Source organism: Numida meleagris, chromosome 8 (assembly GCF_002078875.1).
Source record: "Numida meleagris isolate 19003 breed g44 Domestic line chromosome 8, NumMel1.0, whole genome shotgun sequence".
NCBI classification, from domain to species: Eukaryota; Metazoa; Chordata; class Aves; order Galliformes; family Numididae; genus Numida; species Numida meleagris.
Window position 1 is genome coordinate 1201479 of NC_034416.1, and position 22365 is coordinate 1223843.

Below are 22365 nucleotides of genomic sequence, written 5' to 3' on the forward strand. Positions count from 1 at the left end.
TGAGCATGTGGTGCACAGAAAGCACCCGAGCACCTCCCAGCGCTGACAGAAGCTTCTTTGCCTGCTGAAAAAATTCCTCATTCCTGCAGAAGCTGCTCAGATTTCCCCACGATGTCCCCCTCCAGGCACAAGACATTTCCCCATTCCCTAAGGTTGAAAAAAGGGAACTTAGGGAGAGCAAAGCTTCACAACTCCAGAATCTTTGGGGTTGGAGTGAAAGGCCCATTTGGGCTCACAGAAGGGAGAAGTGTGGACACCGCATCTGGTTCTGGCCAAGGTAAGAGAAGGATCTGTAGAAGCCATGGTGCAGAGGTGGGAAGTCAAAAAATATCAGGGACTTCCAGAGACCCTCATGTGCCATGGTGTCTATACAGCAAACCCATCACACCAGGGGCTCCAGGGGGGATTGCATCTTTTCACTGCCCTCGGCAGAGGTGAGTGGGGTTCACAGATTGGTTCCTCTCTACCTTTCACCACCTGGGGTTGGAGTAAATAACCCAGAGTGGGTTTATTTTACAGAGGACAGCAGTGCTGAGCCTGAGGTGTGGAAGGAGCAAAGCAAGCAGCAGCTGCCCCAGATAGCAGGGATGCTGCAGGAGGTGCTGGGCTGGCGAGGGAGCAGCTGAGCTGGGGCTGAGGAATTGCCTCTTGCCCTGCAGTGCTTCTCTGCTCTGACCGTGGAGGCTGTGCCGGGCAGCATCTTCCTGCATTTCTTTTTCCTCTTTCTGCTCAGCCCTTTGTATTTATGCTCAGGATTTGGGAGTGACCTCAGTTTTTTTCCTAGCAGGACCCTTCCTCGTAGGCACAAAGCACTGTGGCCTCTCCATCCCAACAGAGCACTTTGGGGAGGTCAGCCATTCACGCTGTGCATCCCAGCTCTGGTTCACAGGACAGCGAGTCAGTGGGAGGTCAGGGAGTGCTCACCAGACAGCAGCAACGTCCTGCAAAGAGAAAGCACCTCCTGCCAGAAGGGAAGTGGCACAGTGAGGGAGAAAGTGCAATTCCCAAGAAGAAGCCCTGGACATTAGCCCAGCTGCTGCCCTGCAGTGCATCCCCTCTGCCCGCTGTAAGGCAGCCCCAGCAGTGGCACCTCTGCAGCTGAGAGCTGTGTGCAGGCAGCTCGCAGCACCAGGCTGGGAGGTTTCCAGGGCTGGCTTGTTGGGAAGCTGGCTGTGCTGTGTTTAGGAGGAGTTAGCAGCAAGCAAAAAAAGAAAAAAAAAAAGCCAGAAATCAGTATCATTCCTTGCCAACCCCTTTTGTTCCGTACTAATGTAATTCCTGCCTGATTCCCACTAGCCTACATCTCCTGCTTATGGGGACAAGTTTTTATCTGCTGAGAAAAGTAGTGTGTGTTTGCTTTGCAAACAAATGGAGACCTCCTGGAGAGGCTGAAGGTGATATCCCCTTGCACCGAGCTGCTCTGTGCTATTCTGTGCTCCCAAAGGAGCTGCTGTTTCAGGGCTGATCACAGCAATAGTGGGGTACCTGATCAGTGAGACCCCACTCCAGGAGCACCAGGGCTGGGGACCAGGGCAGGCAGCAGGGGTGGCCGCTCCATCCTCCCCCAGCAGCTGCGAGCTGTGAATGGCACCAAAACCGCCTTTGTTCCCCTCCCCAGTGGGCAGGACAGTGGCCAGAGGGTATAAAGGGAGCAGAGGCCCTGCTCGTAGCCCCAGTCCCATCCCCAGCCATGGGACACCTCGCTGTGCCCACTGCTGCAGCACTGCTCTGCCAGCTGGGGCTCACCACGGCCATCCAGTGGCTGTGAGTAGTGGGGAGCAATTGGGGGAAAGGAGGAGGCTTCTTTGGGTGTCCCCTGCAGCAGGTCCCCTGGGGTCTGCCCCTGTCTCCCAGGGATTTTCTGGGTCCCCATCCTGATGCCTGCAGACCCCAACCTCTCATTTCCATCCTAGTGCCCATCGACCCCATCTGCTTATCCCCATTCTGGTCCCCTCACAACCCAACCTCTCTCAACAGAGCATTGGCAGAGAACGGCAGTAGAGTGACCTGGGATGAAAGCCACCACTGCCGGCTGCTGGCTGGGCTCGTGCCCAACCAGGTCCAGATGTGCCGCAGGAACCTGGAGGTCATGCACAGCATCGTCCGGGCTGCCAGCGAGACCAAGAGCATCTGCCAGAAGACCTTTGCAGGCATGAGATGGAATTGCTCCTCCATCCAGCGTGCCCCCAGCTTTGGTCCCGACCTGCTGAAAGGTAAAGAAGAGAAAACTTGCTGCCATTACACTGGTGTTAATCCTGTGCCATTCACTCTGCAGGAGATGAGACATCACCCACTTTCTTTCCAGGGACCAGGGAATCCGCCTTTGTCCACGCGCTCGCTGCCGCCGCCATCGCACACTCCATCGCCCAAGCCTGCGCCTCAGGGTCACTCCCGCTCTGCTCCTGTGGCTCTGTCCCCTCTGAGGTCCCAGGGCTGGACTTCAGATGGGGCGGCTGCGGGGACAACCTGCGCTACGGCCTCCAGCTCGGCGCTGCTTTTGCTGACAGCCCCCTCAAATCCAGCAGGCTGGGAATGCAGGCTCTCAGGGCCGTGAATCGGCATAACAACGTGGCGGGCAGGCAGGTGGGTACGGCCCCTGGCCCCGTGAGGTTGGATATTAGGAAAAATTTATTCTCAGAAAGAGCGGTGATGCACCAACACGGGCTGCCCAGGGAGCGGTGGGGTCACCATCCCCAGAAGTGTTCCAGAACCACGAGGATGTGGCACTGAGGGACGTGGGGATGGGCACAGTGGGGTGGGTTGGGGTTGGGGATCTGAGAGGGCCTTTCTAACCTCAGTGATTCTACGATTCTATGACACAGGGTGCACAGGTGCCTGAGGAAAGGAGGTAGGCTCCAGGGGAGGACACAGACTTCCTGAGCCTTCGTACGGGCTGGAGAAGCTGCCTCCCTACTGCAAGCTCCACCAGGGCACTTCCCAAGACTTAGGTTCTTATCACAAGGGGAACAAAGCGGGATGAGTGCTCAATTGCCCCATTGAAAGAAGGCACTTTCTGGCTGTCCCAACATCACCATTGTTTTTCACCTCTGAATGAGAGAGGAGAAGTCTCTGGTGGCAGGAAGCAGCTGAGCTCTTCCATCTCTTGAAACTCACCGTGGATGTTCTTGCAAATCAGTCAGTGGAGCGGGAACCAGGAGCAGCCGCTAAACTCTTATTTCCACCCTCTGCAGGTGCTGAGTGAGTCCCTGGATACCACGTGCAAATGCCACGGTGTTTCAGGCTCCTGTTCGGTGAAGACCTGTTGGAAGGCGCTGCCGAGTCTGGGTGAAATCGCCTCCGAGCTCAGGTCCAGGTACCTGGCAGCCATCAGGGTGAGCCACCGCCTCGTGGGGCGCAGGAAGCAGCTGAAGCCCACAGAAATGGACATCAGGGTGGTGAGAGAGACTGACCTGGTATATCTGATCAACTCCCCCGACTACTGCACGCCCAATGTCCACCTGGGGTCTGTGGGGACACAGAATAGGTAAGGAGCTGCTGCAAATATGCTCTGAGAGCCACCCAGATAGAGAGCTCCCATTGCCCGCGTGTCAGCAGAAATGCTGGATGCCGGTCAATGCGATCTCTCAGCAGTGTGGAGAAGGTTTATGCAGAGTGGGTACCACCACCACCACCCGTGGGTGGGCACCAGGGCTGTGGGTGGGTGGCACACTCCCTCACTTTGACCTGTGCATCCCAACTTGGCAGGCAGTGCAACAAGACATCCACGGGCAGTGACGGCTGCAACCTGCTGTGCTGTGGCCGTGGCTACAATGCTTACATGGAGGAAGTGGTGGAGAGGTGCCACTGCAAGTACCACTGGTGCTGCTACGTGGTGTGCAGGAAATGCCGGCGGCTGGTGGAGAAATATGTCTGTAAATAGCATGGGGCATCACAGCAGGCAGCAGGACTTGTGCCGTGTCCTCCAGCGTGCAGCTGGAGACTGGGAACCATCTGCAAGCAGTGCTCTGAAGGGGACTGTGCTGCAAGACTGGAGTCTGGAACTACAACAGAAGACCTCAAACTGGGTGATGATGGCAAGCCTCAAACCAGAGGGTGACCTCTGCCCCATCTCTCCAGAGCGAGACAAAGGGCTGCCCTCCTGCAGCTGATCAGCATCCGGCCCTCTGTCCCCAGCTGGGGACAACTATTTATCACTTGGCACACAGAGGAGAATGGAGACCCTGCACTGCCATTGTCCTCTTGCAGGAGGTTTTTGACAGTGGCCTGAAAGCCAGGAGTGATGGATGAGAAGAGGGGTAAAGAGCTGTCCATGTGGGGAAGGCTGCAGGGAAGAAAGCTCCTGAGGGTGAAGGGGTCCTGGCAGATCCTCTGGGGCCAGGTTTCTGCTGTGGGTTCACCCAACACCACCGAATGTTCCTCCTCATGGGCAAACCTGTTCCAGTGCTTTTTGCAGTGTCTGAAATAAAGAGCAGAGGCAGATCCAGTTATGTCTCCAGGAGACAGAACTCGTTGCTCTCCTCCACGACCCGCATGGAGATGGCTGCAGGTCTCACGGTGACAAGACTTCAGCTGTGGCTGATGGCAGCACACAGGTCTGCGGGCAGGAGCAGTCCTGAGCAGGGAACAGTGGCAGAACTGCACCTCAGCCGCATGCTCACAAGGCAACCACAGCAGCACTGAAGCTCTGCCCCTTGCGTTTACCTTGGAGGTGGAAGCCCATTCAACCTGTGGTGTCCTTCCTGCCTCTGCTTTCAGATTTCTGACACTTCAGCTGCTCCTTCCACCCCCTGACCCCAGGTGTGCTGGCCCTGGCCTGGAGAGAGGACAGGATTCCAGGGTCCGGAGGAAATAAGAATGACTCTTTAGTCTCAATGTTAAGTGTGATTCCGGTGTGTGTTGTTTAAATAAATGTACCATACCATGCCTCTCTGACAGACCTACGTGTCACCTCCTCCCTCCATCCCCTTGGCATTCAGCTGGCCCCAGAGGGCACAAGGCTGGAAGGAGTGTGTGAAGCACAAAGCATAAGGTTCTGGTGGCTGGAAACAGAGGCAGTTGGGGCTCATTTTCTGATCCTCATGCATATGGGTTGGAACACAGTGTGCATCGTGGATGGGGTCCTGATTCACCTCTTCCTCCCTTCAGTTGCCATGACTGCTTCTAACACAGGAGACAGAGAAATGCTTGCATGGAATGAGAGATTCCAGTTCGTGCGACCTTTGGAGAGAAGGGATGAACTTAAACATACGTGTGCTGAGGAGAACCCGCAGCATGAGGAGTGCAGGTAGATGCGCCTGAGATCCCAGGACGGCTTCCTGCAGCTCCCACCACGGCCTAGAGACTCTGGCAGCTTTGCGTGCGCCTTGTGTAATTTGTGGTTTGCGCTGAATGGAGCTGGCTGTGCTCAGCCCCGAGTCCAGCTGTAAGATTACTCATTTCCATATTCATTCAATCATTTTTAACAGCCTCAGCTGGGTCACAGAATCAATTCATAAGCTTTTATTGTAAACCATCCCCGCCATTTAATGTGCTCCAGGTTTCTCTATTAACAATGAGTAAGAGCTGAGAGTCCAAGGTGGCTTGAAACAAGGCTGGGAGCTGGAAGCCGAAATCCTCAGGAGTGAAGCATATGCTCACATAGCTAACCAAGTGAGTTAACCATCATTATCAGTTGTTAATGCAGCATTGACTCGGTCTGGCTGCTGACATACAGCCTTCCCAGAGCCACAGGAAGGCCGCAGCTGTGAGGCTTCCGCCGCAGCTGCTAGGGCTGAGGAGTTATCTCCCTTTTGTCTTTTAAAATACAATTAGGAGTTAGTCCCCAGCATTCCTCAAAAAGGGAGGCTTCAGCTGCAACCCAGCTCCATGCCCAGAGCTGGGCTGAGTACAGAGGTGATGCAGGTACTTAATTAGGAGGATTGCTTAAATACCTTCCCCATAACCACCCCACCCCCCCCCAGTGCAAGATCAGAGGGAGGTGAAACTGGGAGGGGCTGTGAACTCCTCAGGGCATTGCAAAATGAACTGGGGTGAGGAAAAGAGGGGAAGGATACTGTGAAGAGACAGATGCCGCCAGGAGGGTGGGAAATGTGATTTGCATTTGGTAACTGCAAACACACAACGCCTGGGGTGGAGGAGAGGAGCCACAAAAGCTAGGAGTGCCCTGGGGAGATGTCGTGATCCCCTCCTAGAGAGGTCCTGTTTGAATATCTGCCTGGGAAAAGGCAGGGTCAAGGGCGGAATATGCAGAGCCCTCTCCTCCTCTTGCTGCTTGCATTCTCTCTGCAGGCCCAGCAGGGAAGGGCTGCAGGGGCGGCTGGCAGTGGGATGCTGGGCTCCGTCTATGTCCTGCGGGAAACGGGGAAGTGCTGTAATTAGTTGAAGAGTGCAAAGGGGTCAGGCTGGCAGGAGGGGCTGCGGTGGGGGTGGTGGCAGTTCACTGACAATGTTTAGAATGGGAAGTGCTGCAATCTGAGTTTGCAGCTGGAATTTCCAGCCTCGTGAGATCTGCAAGGCTGGAGGAGTCTCCTCAGGACTGGGAGCCAGAGCTAGGCAAATGAAATGCAGCAAGAGATTGAGAGGGAAGAAACCATCTGCTTGGCCCCAGGGTCTGCTGGGTGTATTTTCTCTCTCTAACCCTGCCAGGGCAGGCAAGCCAGCAGAAGGCTGCCAAGGGAACACAGAGCCCTGTTCCTCCAGGCCAGCGCAAGCACCCGTCAAGGTAAAAGATGGGAAAACTTGGACCCTGACACCACACTCGCATGGCTTCCAGCACCCATCAGTGTGACGCTGCCAGAGAAATCAGTGCAGGAGGGCTTTTCCTTAGCTGCCTACAACTTCACTTCCTCCACGAACACCTCAGGGGGTGGTAGGTGCCTCTTCAGGACCTGAATTCAGCTGGACAATGGTGGCAGCAGTGTCCCTAACACTCTAACAATTATGGCTTTGCAGCCCTTCAGACACATCCTCCCTTGTTTCTTTTGCCCCCACTTTCACAGTCAGCCCTCTCCAGACTGTGGCAGGCTGCTGTCACTACCCTCTGCTTCACAAACCCTCATCGGGCTCACTGCTAATTGACAGATCTACCTCTTTGACTTCACTGTCATTACCCATTTTCCCCATGTCTCGTGGCTTTTTGTTTATCAGTCCCTGGAAATGAGACTCCCGGAACTGAATTCCCTATGGTCATGGCAGAAGTTCTTCACTTTCCAGTGCTGTGAACTGACATGGGAGAGATGGCTCTGAATGTAGCTCATGCACAGAAGAAAACCTTCCCTCTCCATGAAACGTGATGACAACCAGACAAAGAGTTTGCTCTGAAAAGCCTCCTCTCTGTTATTGCTTGACTTTTGTGTTTGAAAAGAGTAAAACAGGTGTGAACGAGACTATTCTCTGCTGGTTAAGGATGCTGCTTAACTAATCCTAGGAGGACAAACCAAGCAAGGGCAACAAGCCTTTGTTAATTAGCAAAATCTATGTGGGAAGAATGGCGCTGTGTTCAAGAACGCTCTGGGATATTTCTTCTGTACAGCCCTAGGCTGCAGCTCTGAGAGGAGAGTGCTTGAAGACCTCCACCTGCACCAGCACAGCTCCTTCCTTCTGCTGGCCCACAGAAAGCTGAGCCAGAACAAGGGGAAGGCACAACTGAGCCCACTGTTAGCGCTGTTGATCAATGCCTGTTCTGTTGTAAGGATCTGGGGAATGTTACCTTGACCTTTGCTGCTTACAGTATCACACCACCAGATACAAATATGAGTGAAGACTTGTATTTAAGGAAAAACCCTTGCCTCTTTGTTCTCCTTTATTTCTAGAGCGTTCGGCAATGTCATGAAGTCCTGAGGACAACAAGTAACAAACAGGGATTGCCCTTGTGGGGATCTTCAACTGAGAGATGTAGGTGAGTAACAGACATAAGACCAGAGGGGGAACTGGTTCGCAGTCCGAGGGCTCTTGAGCATAGTTTAAAGGGCAGCTGCAGTAATGGCTGTGCTGGATTCAGAGAGGAAGGAGTCTTCCATCCCTTCTTTGAGGCTCAGCAGGTTGGAAACCCTTCCAGCTCTGCACCCTGCAGTTCACCAAGTTGCAGGGTAAAATTCCCAGATGCAAAAGGCTTCTACAGAGAACGGCACTCCAAAGTTAAAACCTCCCTCGGTGCTTGGTTGTTGCTCTCCAGAACAAAATCCATGTGTCAGAGAGCTCAGGAGCACAGTGCTACCTGCTTCTGTTCCAGCACTCTGTGGCCTTCTCCAACCATCTTTCTGCCAGTACAGAAAAGGTGCTGTGGTCTTCTTGTTGAATGATGAAATAGTACTGCCTCTGAAGGCAGTCAGAAAGTGGGATAAGGCAGGATGGGGACTGCAGAACAGCCACCTCTACAAAGCAGAAGCAGGCACAAGCCCATGAGCTGCCCAGGGTCTCTATGCCATGGGGCTTTTTCAGGCATGGCGTGGTAGCACAGCCAGACAGATTTTGAGGACTTTCTCAGTTTGCGTATGTGTCAGCCTTGACCACTGCGCAGTGGAGCAAGGGATTTCCAGGCGTGCTTCTGTCTGGCTGGAGCATTACTGGTGTGTGCTGTGCTGTAGGGGATAGCAGGAGCTCAGACACCTTCCAGGAAGGCTGGATGCACTTGTAATATGCTGGTGCTGCCGGGGAGCACCAGGCAGGCCTTCTGGTTGTGCACTGCCAGATGTTCTGCACATATGCCTTAAATGCAATACTACACCACAGCGGTCCTAGGTTTACTACCTGTATAGCGGAAAGCATGAGGGCATGTTTCATGGCTGAGACACATAAGAGCTTTCCAGAATCTGGGGCAAAGCTGGGCTCTAGACATTGACTTGATGCTGAAAACCTACCACACCAAGACACCCAATAGAATGGGAGAGCAGGAGAGATCAATCCCACTTGCAAAAGCCTGGACACTCCTCCTTTTCACATGTAGCAGGATCAGTCAGAGTCACCACTTCTGTAGTCAGGGGCTTGCTGGGTAATCACACCTGGCAAAGAATCATTTAGTATTCCCCTGTGTTGAGAACACCACCTCTATAATTGGAAGAGGCAGCTCAAAAAAATACCATGTCCTGCCAGGCAGTCTTCAGTCTGTAAGAGAACAACATGCATGGGTACGTGCCGTTCATTATATTGAGGCTGAAGAGTAGACAGACCACGGGCAATCTGGTCACTAGCCCTTACTGACTTCATGCTCTGCAGTGTAAGTGAAGCCTGTTCTTGACCATTTGGAACAGCAGACAAAACCAGGGGTAATTAACTGCTAGCAAAGAGCTGTAGGAGCTTCCAACTAGCAAACAGGTTCACCCACTTGGCTCTTGCAAGTGGCCCACTTGGCTCTTCCTTCTCTATCTTGGAGGAAACAGGGCTTTACACAAATTTCCTGCTCTCTCAGCCCAGCTTGCCTGGTGAGCAGTGATAATGCGCTGCTCGAGGCCAGTCCTGTGCTGCCACTGATAATCTGGGTCAAAACTGACTCCTCCCTCTTTTCCCAGTTCTAAAGGGAGGGGAAGCAGGCTGAGGTCCCGTGCTCCATCATCAGCCTATGCACAACTGTTTGGAGAGCAAGTAGATAGCTCCTTGTGAACCCGTCTGGCTTGTTCTGAGAGGTGAAGGCCTCCAAGAAGAATGTCCAAAGGAGATGTTTAATCTTTAACAATAGAGATATCCTATAGGCAATGTGATCTCTGAACCACTTAGAGGCTATCTCGATAACACAAAGGTGAAGGAGTTCACTCCAGCATTCTCTATTGCTCTGATCCTCAAAACGTTGTTGAAATTTAGAATCTTGGTGGGGTGATGATGAGATAGGTTTACTGTGGGTTTTAACTAATGCACACAAAGGTGAAAGATGCTATATCAACTGTAGTGCTGCCTTTCTAATGAAAGTGAACTGGCTGTAATTGTTGGGGATTTCACAGTATCTGCTGCTGGTGAGGAACAAATGGCTGTAGATTCCTGGCCCTGTTTTACTTCCAGTTATTACATTAATTAGTTTTCCCACCGCTGGACATAGTGTTCTTTACTTCCTGTCTTGTGTGCAGGAATACCACAGAATGATGTGTTAAGCTGTTGACATAGCTCACACCACTGGTGTCTGTGTTTTCAGTCGAAAAATGGTCACGCAGAGGGAGGAGGACAGAAAAGTAAAACCATCGAGGTGTACTCAGGACACAGCATACATGAACCTAAACCCACAACTCTTCAGCTTTTATGATTAACTTTTTATCATGCTATCTCATGTACGCACGAAGAAAGCAAATAGAGCGAATCATAAACTGACTCATCTGTGGAAACGGAGTGCTCCCAGCCTGCCCTGAATTATTGTCACACCGTATAAATTTATCACATCTAGGTCAATGACTTGTATCATGTTTCTGTGTTTGTAATAGTCCAAGCTTTAACCCTTATCTGTCTTACGCCTGTTTTAATTTCAGGGGTACTGTCATAAGGGACTCGGGAGCTAACCAAAGAAAAGAACACATGGAGAAGAAACAGCAGTAGGCACTGCACCTGAACAGAAAAACACGGCGCTACGCTGCCAAGTGTCCATGCTGTGTTGCATGGATGCTCTGTCACATTCCAGTCCCAGGCTGTGCAGTGGTGTTTGTGTGCAGAACAAGCCCATGGTGTGTCCCAGCCTTGACGTCCCCAGGTGCCATCAAGGCTCGTCCAAGAGCAGGAGAGGACCACAAGAAGCACCTGCCCTGAACCTGGGGCAGGACACGCTGCCTTTCTCACCACACACTTCTGTGGTTGCAGTGATTTGGGGGCATCTGCAGGGACCCATGGCAGCTGTGCTGCCTGGCGTGTGGGTGTCACGGTGATGGCTTGGCTCCCTCTGGTGCAGCCACATGAGCAAAACACGGTGGCTGCACCCAACCCAGGGAGCTGAGCCCTGCAGGGCTACCAACGTGAGGTTGTAGGGCACGGCAGCTCGTTATCCTGATCTTTGGTTGGGTTTGGCAAGACAATATTGATTACAGTGATGGTTCCTGATTCTGGAACAAACACATTCAATTCCAGCTTGGCTCCTGCTGCAGAGTGCTGCACTGTGCTGTGTGGGCAAACTCTGGCCTTCTGCTGTGTTTTTTATTTAATTAATGGAAATTAATGGAGATAATGGAAAGAGACTCACACCACTGAACAAATGGGAACAAAAACAGGAAAACAATCATCTCCAGAGGAGTGGATATCGCAGCAAGAGTCAAATAAGAGTGAACTGGAGGGGCTTGGGGCAATCTGGGATGAACAATTTGAGTGAGACATTATCTCACGTTACTACAAAATACACTGGGGCCTAAAAACAGGGGCAGCTGCTGCCACGCTTGGGGTGCACTTGAATTGGAGGCTGAGAGGTGAGCAGATCTAAATAGGTGTGTTTTTAATTTTGATTTGTCCCTCCGATTTGTTTCCTGATGCAACACTCTCCTTCGCGTTACTCTTTGGGCTCGGTTCTGAGTGGTCTTTTCCAAACTTAATGATTCTGTGATTCCAGTTCTGCAGGAACTGTTTAGAGCCGATGACACCGCGCAGTGACAAGCTGTGTTGGTGCTGAGCAGGCCCCGGCCCTGCTCCCTTCTCTGAGGGCAGACACAATGCTGCCAGACAATAACCACTGCTTTTGCTCTTTCACAGGACACCACCTTCTGTGCACTAATCCAGGAGTTTGGAGATAAAAGTGAGGGTATGCAGCCTGTGAGGGACACAGCTCTTTGGGGTACACTTGTGCGGAGCCCCGGGCGCTGCCAGGCGGGCACCCAGCCCTCGCCGTGCCCTCCCCGGGCCTGGCACTATCGCCGGCCCTCACCAAGATGGCGGCCTCACCCCTCACCAAGATGGCGGCCTCGCCCTCACCAAGATGGCGGAAGGGGCGTTGCCGCCGTTGCCGGAAGTGCGCGGGCAGGCGGTTCCTTCCCGGCCCAGCATGGCGGAGGCGCCGGGCGAGGGCCCGCGGCTCCCGGAGCTGCTGGAGACAGGCTGGCGGCTGCTGGAGGAAGTGGAGACCAGCACCGAGCCGTCCTCCGGGGCCCCGGCCGTGCAGGTCAAGGTGCGGCAGGGTCTGGACGCGCTGCAGCGGGCGGCCGCCATGGTGGCGGAGCTGGAGCTCTTCAGGTGAGGTGGCGGGGCCGGGGCCGGGGCCGGGGCCGGGGCCGGGGCCGGCGCGCTGAGCGGGGCTGTGATGCCGATCTCTCCCTTGCAGTGAGAACGAGGAGCTGGAGGAGATCGCCTCGGCCGACCTGAAGTACCTGCTGGTGCCCGCGCTGCTGGGCGCTCTGACGCTGCGGCAGGTGGAGCCGAGCCGGCGGCGGGAGCACCTGGAGAGCGCCCGGCGGCACTTCTGCCGCTTCCTGGAGCTGTGCCGCGCCTACGGGATGAGCAGCGCCCGGCCGCCCCCCGCCGCCCCCCGGGAGGACAGCGGGGCCGGGGGCGCCGTCCAGCGCGACCTGCTGGCCATGGCCTCCAGCCGGCAGGCCAAGATCGAGAGGTGAGAGGGTGCGCGTCGGGAGATCCGCCCCGCGTAGCGCTGCTGGTGGTGCGGGGCGGTTCCAGGCGGCGGAGGTGGCATCGAGGAGGGCACGGGGCTCGTCGGGTTTAGCTGTGATCACTGTGTGAGGACATCCAGGTTGGACGCTTCCTACCCGGCTTTATTCCTACCGAGCTTTAATACAGAGCACATCGATACGTCATCGTGTTTAGCTGAGGATTGTGGTGGTCGGGTTGTTGCTTATCGTGGTGGTAGTGAAAGCCACAAGACAAGTGTGTGAGCAACGCAGGTTGCATGTATATTGACACGTGCTTTCTGTTCTAGGGAGTAGCCCAAGTGGGACTGGTTTGGGTAGTGGATACTATGAAATTCTCATATGGAGTCCTTTACCCAGGGGGCAGTGAGGCTGCCCTGCCTGGAGGGCCCTGGGCAACCTGAGCTGCTGGGGGACACCCAGCCCATGGTACCGGGCTTGGGACTGGCTGAGCATTAAGGTCTTTTCCAACCCAGCTGTTCTGTGATGCCCTTCACAGCAGAGACTTTCCTGCATGGGCTGCTCAGCATGGGTACTGTGTGTGTGCTGGAGCACGAGGCAGCCACGCTGCAGCTCCTGCTGAGCTCAACCACAGCTGACCCCACCTGCATCAGACGGGAGGTGTCTGCCCTAACCCCTGCCACGAGCAGGTCTGTGCTTGACCTGCTTGGAGGGCGAGACACTGCAGTTACAACAGCAGAGACTGCATGGACAAAACTTCTCAGAGGCCTGTGTCATCACGCAGGCTCCAGAGCTGTCTTCTCCCAGTTGGCATTGTCAGTAGTTGATTAAAGGGAGCTTATCCTGCTGCAAACAAACCAGAGAGGAGCGGTTTGCTTTGCCTCCCTGCAGCACAGGGCTGGGCAGGTAGGTGCTCAGCTTCTTAAACCGTGTTTTTCAGGGTTTTCTGTGGAGCATTTTATAGAACAGCTCACAGGCTCTGTGTCCTTTCAGCTCCCATAGGCTTCTAATCTTTGGTTCTTACTGTTAATTCTTTGGTGATGCTGTAACTTAAGGATTTACCCTGGAAGTATGTTGGATAGGTAGACCCCTTCTTCCCCCCCCTGCTTCTCTTAACTAGACCAAGAAAATCCAGAAAGCCAAAAGTATAGTAAAAAGCTCATCTGCAGGCACATAACCATCTGAGACAGAAATTGGAAATGTGCTTAGTTGTCCTTTTAGCCTCTTGCAAATACTAGTAAAAATCCATTGCAGTGCCCAAGTTGGAGTTGAGAGTAGGACACAAGGGGGAAGATGGGTGGAGAAGATCTGAGTGCTGCAGGTGTGTATATGGTCATGAATTTTCAAAGCCTTTGTAAGCACAGTGGAACTCTTCTGGTTTCTGTAGTTTTCATTTGTCAAAAACTTTTGTTGTCAGTCACGCTGAGGTGGGATTACATCTTCATGCTTGGTGTTCTGCCTCATGCTCATGCTTCTTTAGAGGTCATCAGGAAATGACAGCTGGTAAGATCTGGTGCTGTGTTCCTGAAAGTCATTGCTTTAGCTCTATGGGACTGTTTGTCTGTTGTTGAATGAGTGGATCCTGCTCTCACCTGTGCATTCCTCAACAATATGAGTCTCTTTATAAATGTCTGGGATTTGTTTACCCTAATGAGCAGTGATCAGCAATTGGCACTTCTGTGAAAAGCAATTAACATGGACAGGAGGTAGCTCTCTAACTAAATTTTACTCAAGTTCAAGAAATTGTTTGTTTTAGAACACACAGTGTCTGGGCTGTGCTGGAGAAAGTTTATTGAAATTAACTAATTATTTTTTTCTCTTTGAGCCAGATATAAGCAGAAAAAGGAACTGGAGAACAAGCTGGCCTCTTTGAGAACCTTTGTGGAGAGTGGGCAGGCAGATGAGGAGCAAGTACGGGAGCTGTATCTACTGCAGGCCCAGAAATGGATCACCATCAGCTTTGAGGAAATTGAGAGCATCGACCAGGAAATGGTCATCTTGAAGAGCAGAGATACGATGAAACAGGTAGGAAATCTCTCTTGAGATCCTGCAAACTCTGCATAGTTAGACTTGATGATAAAAACTGTTGTAGCTAAATGAACCTCGGAGGAATTCATCAGAGTTTCCTAAATGTTGTTCTGTGAATTCTAGATGAGAGTTTTAACTCATGTGCAATATAAATGGATGAGGCTTGGTTTAATTCTGAATGGCCAGTGGTCAGATTTTTGCAAAGCGTGGTGCTGCCATACATCCTAGGCAGTCGTGGCTTGTTAAATGCTCGAGTTCTGAATATCAGGGCGTAGCTGGTCTGTGAGCAGAGGCTTTTCTTCACTTGGCAGGGTTGTGCCAGACCTTTAACTCTAAAGAAATAAATACATTTTTTAATTAAAACAAGACCCTTGTGGCTTTTATTTTTTTCAAGCCTGCACTTCTAAGCCTACAGAAAATCCTGATGTTACAGTAAGACATGTCCATTCCATGTGAGGAAAGCTGCGTAGGGACCTGTCAGTTGTGTGTAGAACAGTTTTTCTGGACTTTATGCTGCTCACCTCAAATGTCTGTCTGGAATTACAAAATCATAACGTGCCTCAGTGTACCATAGTCTAGCTTTGCTGGCACAGCTGGTTTGTGCAATTCTTTATTGCAGAGCTCTGCTGTTCTGTAGTGCCCTGGGTGATATCTTCGTGAATGATGAGCTTGATTTGCTTCATAATGTACTGTGTTTGATCCATGGAAAAAATAAGCTATATTTCATGCTTTGATCCGAGCTGATCTGGTTTAGCTCTGTTGACTTTCTGCTTTGATCAGAATGGGTATAACAAAGGCACAAAGAGAAGTGATTTGTGGAAGCTCACAGATGGAGTTCATGATTTAAACTGGATTAAGGGCAGAATTGTCCAGTTTGGGATGTTGCACTGCCAGCAGAGGCATTTCTTTTCTACAAGACCCTTAGTAACTTGCTTGGGGTGGTGGGCAAGGAAGGGAACTCTTATCTACATGATTACTGACTCTTGTTTGCCATTTCAGTCTTCAGCACCACCACATGGTTCTTCTCAACAAGTCAGGACTCCATTGAAACCTTTCATTCTCACCCGGGATGCACTTCAGGCTAAGTATGTTGGTTTTTTTACTTTTTAAACACAGTATGATGCAGTGCTGTGTTCTCATGGTGAGACTAAGATACTTCTTCAAATGCAGAAAAGCAGTCATTGTCTTCAGGCAGACATGTCACTTCAAGACTGCATGTGTTGTACGGGCGAGGGATGGGGAAACTTCTGATACATTTCTTCCACTTTCTCTAATTTGTTCTGTTGTCAGCATACTTCAGTGTCTTAACTATTGGTACAAATTGGAGTACAGATTAGTTCTGTATGACTGAACCAGTATCAATGTACAGAACGTAAAGTGCCTTCCTTGGCCATCTCTCTCTTCCTGTAGAGTGTTTGGTGCTGGATACCCTGGCCTGCCAACTATGACTGTAAATGACTGGTATGATCAGAGGAAAAGAGAAGAAGCAGCACGTGGGCAGAGCGCACCTCAGAGGCCGCCAGGTAAGGCAGAATAGAGCAAAAATGGGAATAGAGAATTTGGGAACCCTCTTGAGGAGAAGGGTGAATGGGGATGTATTCAGGATGTAAAACGCGCTCTAGCTTTCTCCATTAGGCTTTGAGAGTAATAAATGGGTCGCTGGGCTGCTCTTCAGCAATGCCTGCTTTCTGTCTAGGCTGATTCCTGCAGGAGAGTTGTGAGACCACGACTGGGAAACTTCCAGTGTTGTGCTGTCCCTCACTCTTGTTCTTGGCCTTTAGCAGACACAAATGATGAAGAGCTGCAGAAGGAGCGGCAGGAAAAACTAAAGGAGGAGGATGATGAGGAAGCTCTTCAAAAAGCTCGGGACTGGGATGACTGGAAAGATACACACCCAAGAGGCTACGGCAACCGGCAGAACATGGGCTGATGCTCTAGCAGCAGAGAGAGCAGGGCCTGGAAATCCTGTAAGAGTTGCCTATGTCTCGCAGATATAGGAATAAATACACTGTACATATACAGAGGTATCCTTGAATTCTCTGGGAGTCACTGGAGTCAGAGGAGTAAACGTGACAGTTTGCTTTGGTTTACATGAAACGTCAGGCTGGGAGGGTGCTTGTCGTGTGCAGTGACACCACGGGGCTCCTGTCAGCGGGCGCTGCACGATGGGTCAGGCTGCCTCTGCTCTCCCAGTCAGAGGAAGTCCTTGAAAGAAAAGTACCTGAGTTTGGAAACCGCTCTTTCTATTGCTGGTGGATGTATTTATTTTTTTTCCTCTATGTTTTAAACAAAATAAAACCTCTTGTGTTGCCTAGTTCTCCCTGTGAAAATCCCTTGCTTTTCGTCCTGGTTTCTTCCAGAGCGTGTGTGTCAGCAGCCAAGGAGGTCAGAGGTGAGTAGTGTCAGCTGGGCAGTTATTTTGGCCAGGGGTACCATTGGCCTTTCCACTGCCTCATCACTCCATTCTTTCCCATGTGGGCAGGCTGACATGTGGGTTTTTTGTGTTATAAGTAGTTCAGGTGTTCTGAGGGCAGTGTGTTGAAGTGCTGATACTACAAGTAGTACAAATGCCTTAATATGAACATTTGTCCTTTTGCTTAGTGTAATGTGGAGTCTGTGCAGCTATGGTATACGTACATATGTATGTATAGTGTGTACCCAGGACCTTCTAGTGGCATGTTGTCAAGGCCAATGCTGGGACAAAGCAGTACCTTGTTCAGAGGAGCAGTGCACTGGTGGTCAGCGTGCTCTGAAATCTGCTTACAGAACAACCCTGCAGGATCTGGATTCCTCTAAAGCAAGCTGTTGGGAGCTCTGGCCTTGCCAACTGTGGGCCAGCAGCAGCCATTAAGGTTGTTCTAAACCTGTTAAAAACACAAAGCGTGTTACAAATGTCAGGATTAAAAACAACAACAACAACAACAACAACAAACTAAGCACCATTGCTCCTTGTGTGGTAGCGTGTTACCCAGAGCAGCCCACAGCGCTGTTCCAGTCTTTTATTTGGCCCAGTCAGAGGTTTCATCAGCAGGCTGCTCCCTTACCTTTGGGCACAATGGGATTTGAGAAGAATTCAGCTCTTTGTTCTTCTTAGGAGCATGATTCATGCACACCTGAGCAGCCAGCTGGGCTGCAGGACTGCTTAGACATAGCAATCTCAGTACCTCTTGGCTAGTGTATGCTGTGGAACTGCGTGTAGTCTGCAATGGATGGAGTTGCCCTCTTTTTCCAGATACTGTTTCTATGATTTACTAGAACGGATTATGGATTTCTGTGGGTTCTTTACTTTCCGAAACTTTTTTTTGCTTCAACAGCGCGTGCAATCTTAAATAGGAATTAACCCCTTTCCTGTGTTGCTGTCAGCCTGCTGCTCCTGGCAAGTCCGTATGGAAGGAGATGCAGCTCCACTGGATGAGGTCCTGCAGGCTTTCTGTCGCTTTCACTGTTGGCCTGGAGCCTGCTCTCCATGCTGCTTCCATGCTGCTTTTGTTTTCTCTTTTCTTCATACGTGTGGAAGGGAACCTTTCCCATCTTTGTTTCGTTTAGTTACACTCCATCTTTTCGGTCTTCCACTCCTGTCCTTCAGCAAGCCAGGACCAGGTGAAGCATGAAGGCATCTTCCAGTGGAAGAAGTTTGGGTGCCGGGCACCACCCCGGCCATCCTTCTGGTTTGCTGAGGAGTGGACCACGTGGCTAGTAGCCAGCTCGCCAAGCTGCATCCCACCCCACCGAGCATCAGGGTGACGTTTTCAGGCGGCTCTCGAAGGGATCGCGCCAGCAGAGCGGGACAGCGGTTTGTGAAATACCCACGGTGCAGACAGCGCTGTTCCTGGGGGGCAGCAGCCGCTGGTGCCGAGGAGGAGGAATTGTCACTCAGTGTGACTTCTCCCAGGGAGCCCCAGCTCCCATCCTGGCCCCGCTCCCCTCTGCACGTCCCCCTCGCATCGGCCGGGGCGGTCACCGAGGCCGGCTGAGCGATCAATCGCCGCCCAGGATTTCCAAACCTGCCTTTTAACCCGCTGAGCCGGGCTGCGGAGCAGAGCTCCCCGCCACCATGAAAACAATCATTGCAGCCTGTTCCCAAAATCTGAGCGGTAAGGAAGATCCAAATGTTTGAATGGTTCCTAACGCTCCGGTGCTGTAGGGGCTCGGGCAATTAGTGCTTGCTGTCGCCATTGTCTGTTTGCTTTAAGACTGCTCAGGGGAAAGGGAGGTGTTGGGAGCGATTTGGGGTTAGCGGCACCAGAGGAAAACATAAAGTTGCTCAACAGGATGGGATTTCTTAAGTTAATGCTGACCAGGCGTTAGGAAACGCTCCTCCTGTGAGATGCTGCAAAGTGATGCCAGTTCTGCTCTCATCTCCGCGCTGCCCGGAGCCGCAGAGGCCGAGCTCCTCGGGGGAGGCTCCCACCACCCGACTGGGGAGCGGCGTGAGCATAGCACTGGGCATCGCCCATCACTCTGCTGATGGTTTTCATTGTGCAGTCTGGAAACCAACGGAGCGAGCGCTCGAGGGGCTGCAAAAAGGGCTAAAAAAAGCAACTTTGGGGTAGGCGCAGATGGGCTGTGTGTCTTCGCTGGAAAAGTCACTGGGCATTGGGAAAGCTGAGAGCCGTGGGGCTGGAGGATTTCTGGGAATGTAGCAGAGTAGGGAGGGTGTTCGGAATGGGGACAGCACTGAGGAGGAAGAATCCTTCTGCTGGGGTGGTTCCAGTACTCTGTTTTTCCCAATTGCCTGTTCCTGGTTTGGATTGAGGTGGGAAGAGCTGAGCCTCCCCCCGGGGCTGGTGCTGGTCCTCAATGGGGACAGCTCCATCCCCTCTCCCCCTGTGCATTTTTCTCACTGCGGATTTCAGGTTGTTTTCACAGGCCCTGCTGCGTCTCAGACCTTTGGCCGGTGGCTCAGGCCCGTTTTAGGGAGGCGGGATGGGGCTCTGCATGGAGTTTGGATCCTGGCACTGTCCGGGGCTGTTAATGGTTCACCAGATCCAGCAGAGGGGAGTGGGGCTGGGCTGTCCCTGCGGGGACAATGCGGACAGCCACCCATGCCGCTGTCCTTGGCACTGCCGGGGGGCAGACATCGAGCATCCCCAGCCCATCCATCCCATGTCCCAGCATCAGCCAACCAGGGCCATTCCTAGCACAGTGGTGGCTCTGTGGATGGGAACGCTGAGCTCACCGTGCCCGTGTCCTTGCAGGCAGCCGTGCCAGCCTCCATGCCGCCCTGCGCACGCTGCTGGCCGTGCCCTGGCCCTCGCAGCGGGATGTCCGTGCCTGGCTGCAGCTCCTCGCCGTGCTCCAGTGGGTGCTCAGCTTCCTGCTGCTGGGTGAGTGGGGCCGTGGGGGCTGTAGGGCCGGGCGTGCGCTCACTCACCCACCCCATCCCGCAGGCCCCGTCACCCTGGTGCTGCTCATCTACCTGGTGTTCACCCGCTTCTGGCCCATCTCTGCTCTCTACCTGGCCTGGGTCATCTTTGACTGGGACACACCGGAGAAAGGTATGATGGGGCACCCTAAGGACACCCCATTTCTCTGGGTCCATCCCAGCACAGTGCCACATCTTCCTCCTTCCACCTACAAATGGCAGCAAGAGGGATGCAGCCCTCTGTCTGCTGGGATGGGCTCTCCTCACCCCATTCCTGTCCCATTCTCAGGGGGCAGGAGGCTGCCGTGCCTGCGGAGGTGGTCGGTGTGGAGGCATTTTCGGGACTATTTCCCTGTGAAGGTGCGGGGCAGGGTATGGGGTGGGGGTGATGACACAAACAGTGGTGGCACCATCCTAAAGGAGCTGCTGGGCTCTCCAGGCAGTTCCCTTTGCTGTGAACCGGTCGGGAGCAGCGCTGTTATTCCGGGTGTCCCTGAGCCCTGCCTGCAGCACACGCTGCTGCCATGGAGCACTGTCAGTCCCCTATGTCCCCACTGTCAGACGCCTCTGTCCCCGCAGCTGGTGAAGACGCATGACCTGTCCCCTGGCCACAACTACATCATTGGTTCCCACCCCCACGGGATCCTCTGCGTCGGCGCCTTCTGCAACTTCATCACCGGCTCCACCGGCTTCTCCGAGCTGTTCCCGGGCATCCAGCCCTTCCTCACCACACTGGCTGGGAACTTCCGCCTTCCCCTCTTCAGGGAGTACCTCATGAGTGGGGGTGAGTGGGGTGGGGGTCTGGTGCCTGTGTCCCCGCTCCCAGCCATGACCTCTGGTCCCCACCTGTGCTCTCAAGGAGCAAGCGAGGCATGGACTCAGACTGCCTGCACCCTGTGCACACCTTGTTGGCATCCTGCACGTAACTGTTTTGCACTGTTTACACCCTCTGCTCATCTTGGCTGCGTTCTGATTGCACCTGTGTGCATCCTGTGCTTACCTCCTCTTGCGTTGTTTGCACCATCTGCACACCTCGCTTACATCCTGCTCGCATCCTGTGTGCTCCTGATGTGTGCTGTTTGCACCTTGTGCACACCCTGCCTGCACCCTGCGCACACCTGTGTGCACCTTGCTTGCATGCTCTGCATGCCCTGCTTGCACCTGTGCCCAGATTGTTGCACTCTTTTGACCCCCTGCACATCTTGCACGCACCTCTGCACACCCTGCCTGCACCCCGTGCACAACTTCATATGCGCTCCTGCGCTCTGTATGCACCTTGTTCATATCCTGCCTGCAGCCCCTGCTGTCCCCTGCTCTGTCCCCTCCAGACATGCTCCCTAGTGGGGTCCTTTGCACGGTTCCCCCCTGCCCTACAGACCCCACTGCTCCCACCGCAGGCCTGTGCCCGGTGACGCGCCGTGCCATCAGCTACCTGCTCTCCAAGAACGGCACTGGCAATGCCGTGGCCATCGTCATCGGTGGCGCGGCCGAGTCTCTCTCCTGCAGCCCCGGCGTCACCACGCTCATCCTGAAGAACCGCAAGGGCTTCGTCCGCATGGCCCTGCAGCACGGGTGAGCGTGGGAGCACCTGGGGGGCACGGGGGTCCCGGTACACCCCCTCAACACCACCATGTCCCCTCCGTAGCGCCTTCCTTGTGCCCTCCTTCTCCTTTGGGGAGAACGAGCTGTTCCGCCAGGTGGTGTTTGAGGAGGGCAGCTGGATGCGGGCCGTGCAGCAGCGCTTCCAGAAGATGATGGGTTTTGCTCCTTGCGTCTTCTACGGCCGCGGCCTCACCTCGGTGCACTCGCGGGGCTTCCTGCCCTACGCCCGGCCCATCACCACCGTGGGTGAGTGGCTGCAGGGGGACTGTGGGGCACGTGGGGAGGAGGAGGATGCCCCATGTGATGCTGGGAATTGTAACCCAGCTTATGACCCATGGAGCCGAGCACTGCCCCGTACCCAGTGGGGTGATGGGTTCCCTTCCCGCAGTGGGGGAGCCGGTGATGGTGCCCAAGATCGAGGAGCCGAGCAGCGAGGTGGTGGACCTGTACCATGGCATGTATGTGCGCTCCCTGCTCAAGCTCTTCAACGACAACAAGACCAAGTACGGGCTGTCAGAGGGGGACAAGCTGTGCATCGTGTGAGTGATGCAGGCATGGGGACATGTGGCTGACGAGGCCTCGCTGCTCCCCCTCCTCCTCTTCCTCCCGTGGCACCCAGAGGCTGACGGAGGCCCTGGAGGTGCCACCGCAGGGACTGCAGTGATGGGCACAGTCCCATACGGTGACCATGAGCAGAGGGAGGGCATGGGGTGTCATGAGGAAGAGGAGGGAGGTCACAGGGTTGCATCCCTGTGGTGAGCAGGGCTGGGCTGGGGAGGTGTTCCCCCTTGGAGCAGGGGGAGCGACACTCAGGCACGGGGACTGGTGACAGTGGCCTCGATGTGGTTGTTGGGTGATATTTCTCATACAAATTTCAACCCCCTCACCGTGTCCTGAGTGTGCTTGGGGGTGCCA

General features: G+C 53.6%; 3 protein-coding genes across 9 annotated transcripts; all 3 read left to right on the plus strand.

Annotated features, from left to right (window-relative positions):
- LOC110403401 (protein Wnt-11b-like) lies at window positions 1691-11751 on the plus strand. Its single transcript, XM_021406568.1, has 5 exons — window positions 1691-1764; window positions 1978-2213; window positions 2306-2583; window positions 3192-3484; window positions 3706-11751. Exons 1-5 carry the CDS (start codon window positions 1691-1693, stop codon window positions 3878-3880), a joined length of 1056 nt encoding a protein of 351 aa, XP_021262243.1. The 3' UTR covers window positions 3881-11751.
- On the plus strand, window positions 11819-16797 carry IGBP1 (immunoglobulin binding protein 1). 2 transcript variants are annotated; one of them, XM_021406551.1, is made up of 6 exons: window positions 11819-12087; window positions 12176-12460; window positions 14285-14480; window positions 15483-15568; window positions 15894-16006; window positions 16265-16797. In XM_021406551.1, exons 1-6 carry the CDS (start codon window positions 11834-11836, stop codon window positions 16411-16413), a joined length of 1083 nt encoding a protein of 360 aa, XP_021262226.1. In that variant the 5' UTR covers window positions 11819-11833; the 3' UTR covers window positions 16414-16797. The 2 variants fall into 2 exon arrangements, with proteins under 2 accessions (XP_021262226.1, XP_021262228.1); XM_021406553.1 differs by having other exon boundaries at window positions 16268-16797.
- Window positions 16793-22326, plus strand: LOC110403393 (diacylglycerol O-acyltransferase 2-like). 6 transcript variants are annotated; one of them, XM_021406547.1, is made up of 8 exons: window positions 16954-18577; window positions 19682-19810; window positions 19874-19981; window positions 20138-20208; window positions 20428-20632; window positions 21246-21420; window positions 21494-21696; window positions 21839-22322. In XM_021406547.1, the coding sequence occupies exons 1-8, from the start codon at window positions 18538-18540 to the stop codon at window positions 21991-21993; spliced, it is 1086 nt and encodes a 361-aa protein (XP_021262222.1). In that variant the 5' UTR covers window positions 16954-18537; the 3' UTR covers window positions 21994-22322. The 6 variants fall into 6 exon arrangements, with proteins under 6 accessions (XP_021262219.1, XP_021262220.1, XP_021262222.1 ...); XM_021406544.1 differs by lacking the exon at window positions 20138-20208 and adding an exon at window positions 16793-16875 and having other exon boundaries at window positions 17798-19784; window positions 21839-22326; XM_021406545.1 differs by lacking the exon at window positions 20138-20208 and adding an exon at window positions 16799-16875 and having other exon boundaries at window positions 18070-19784; window positions 21839-22326.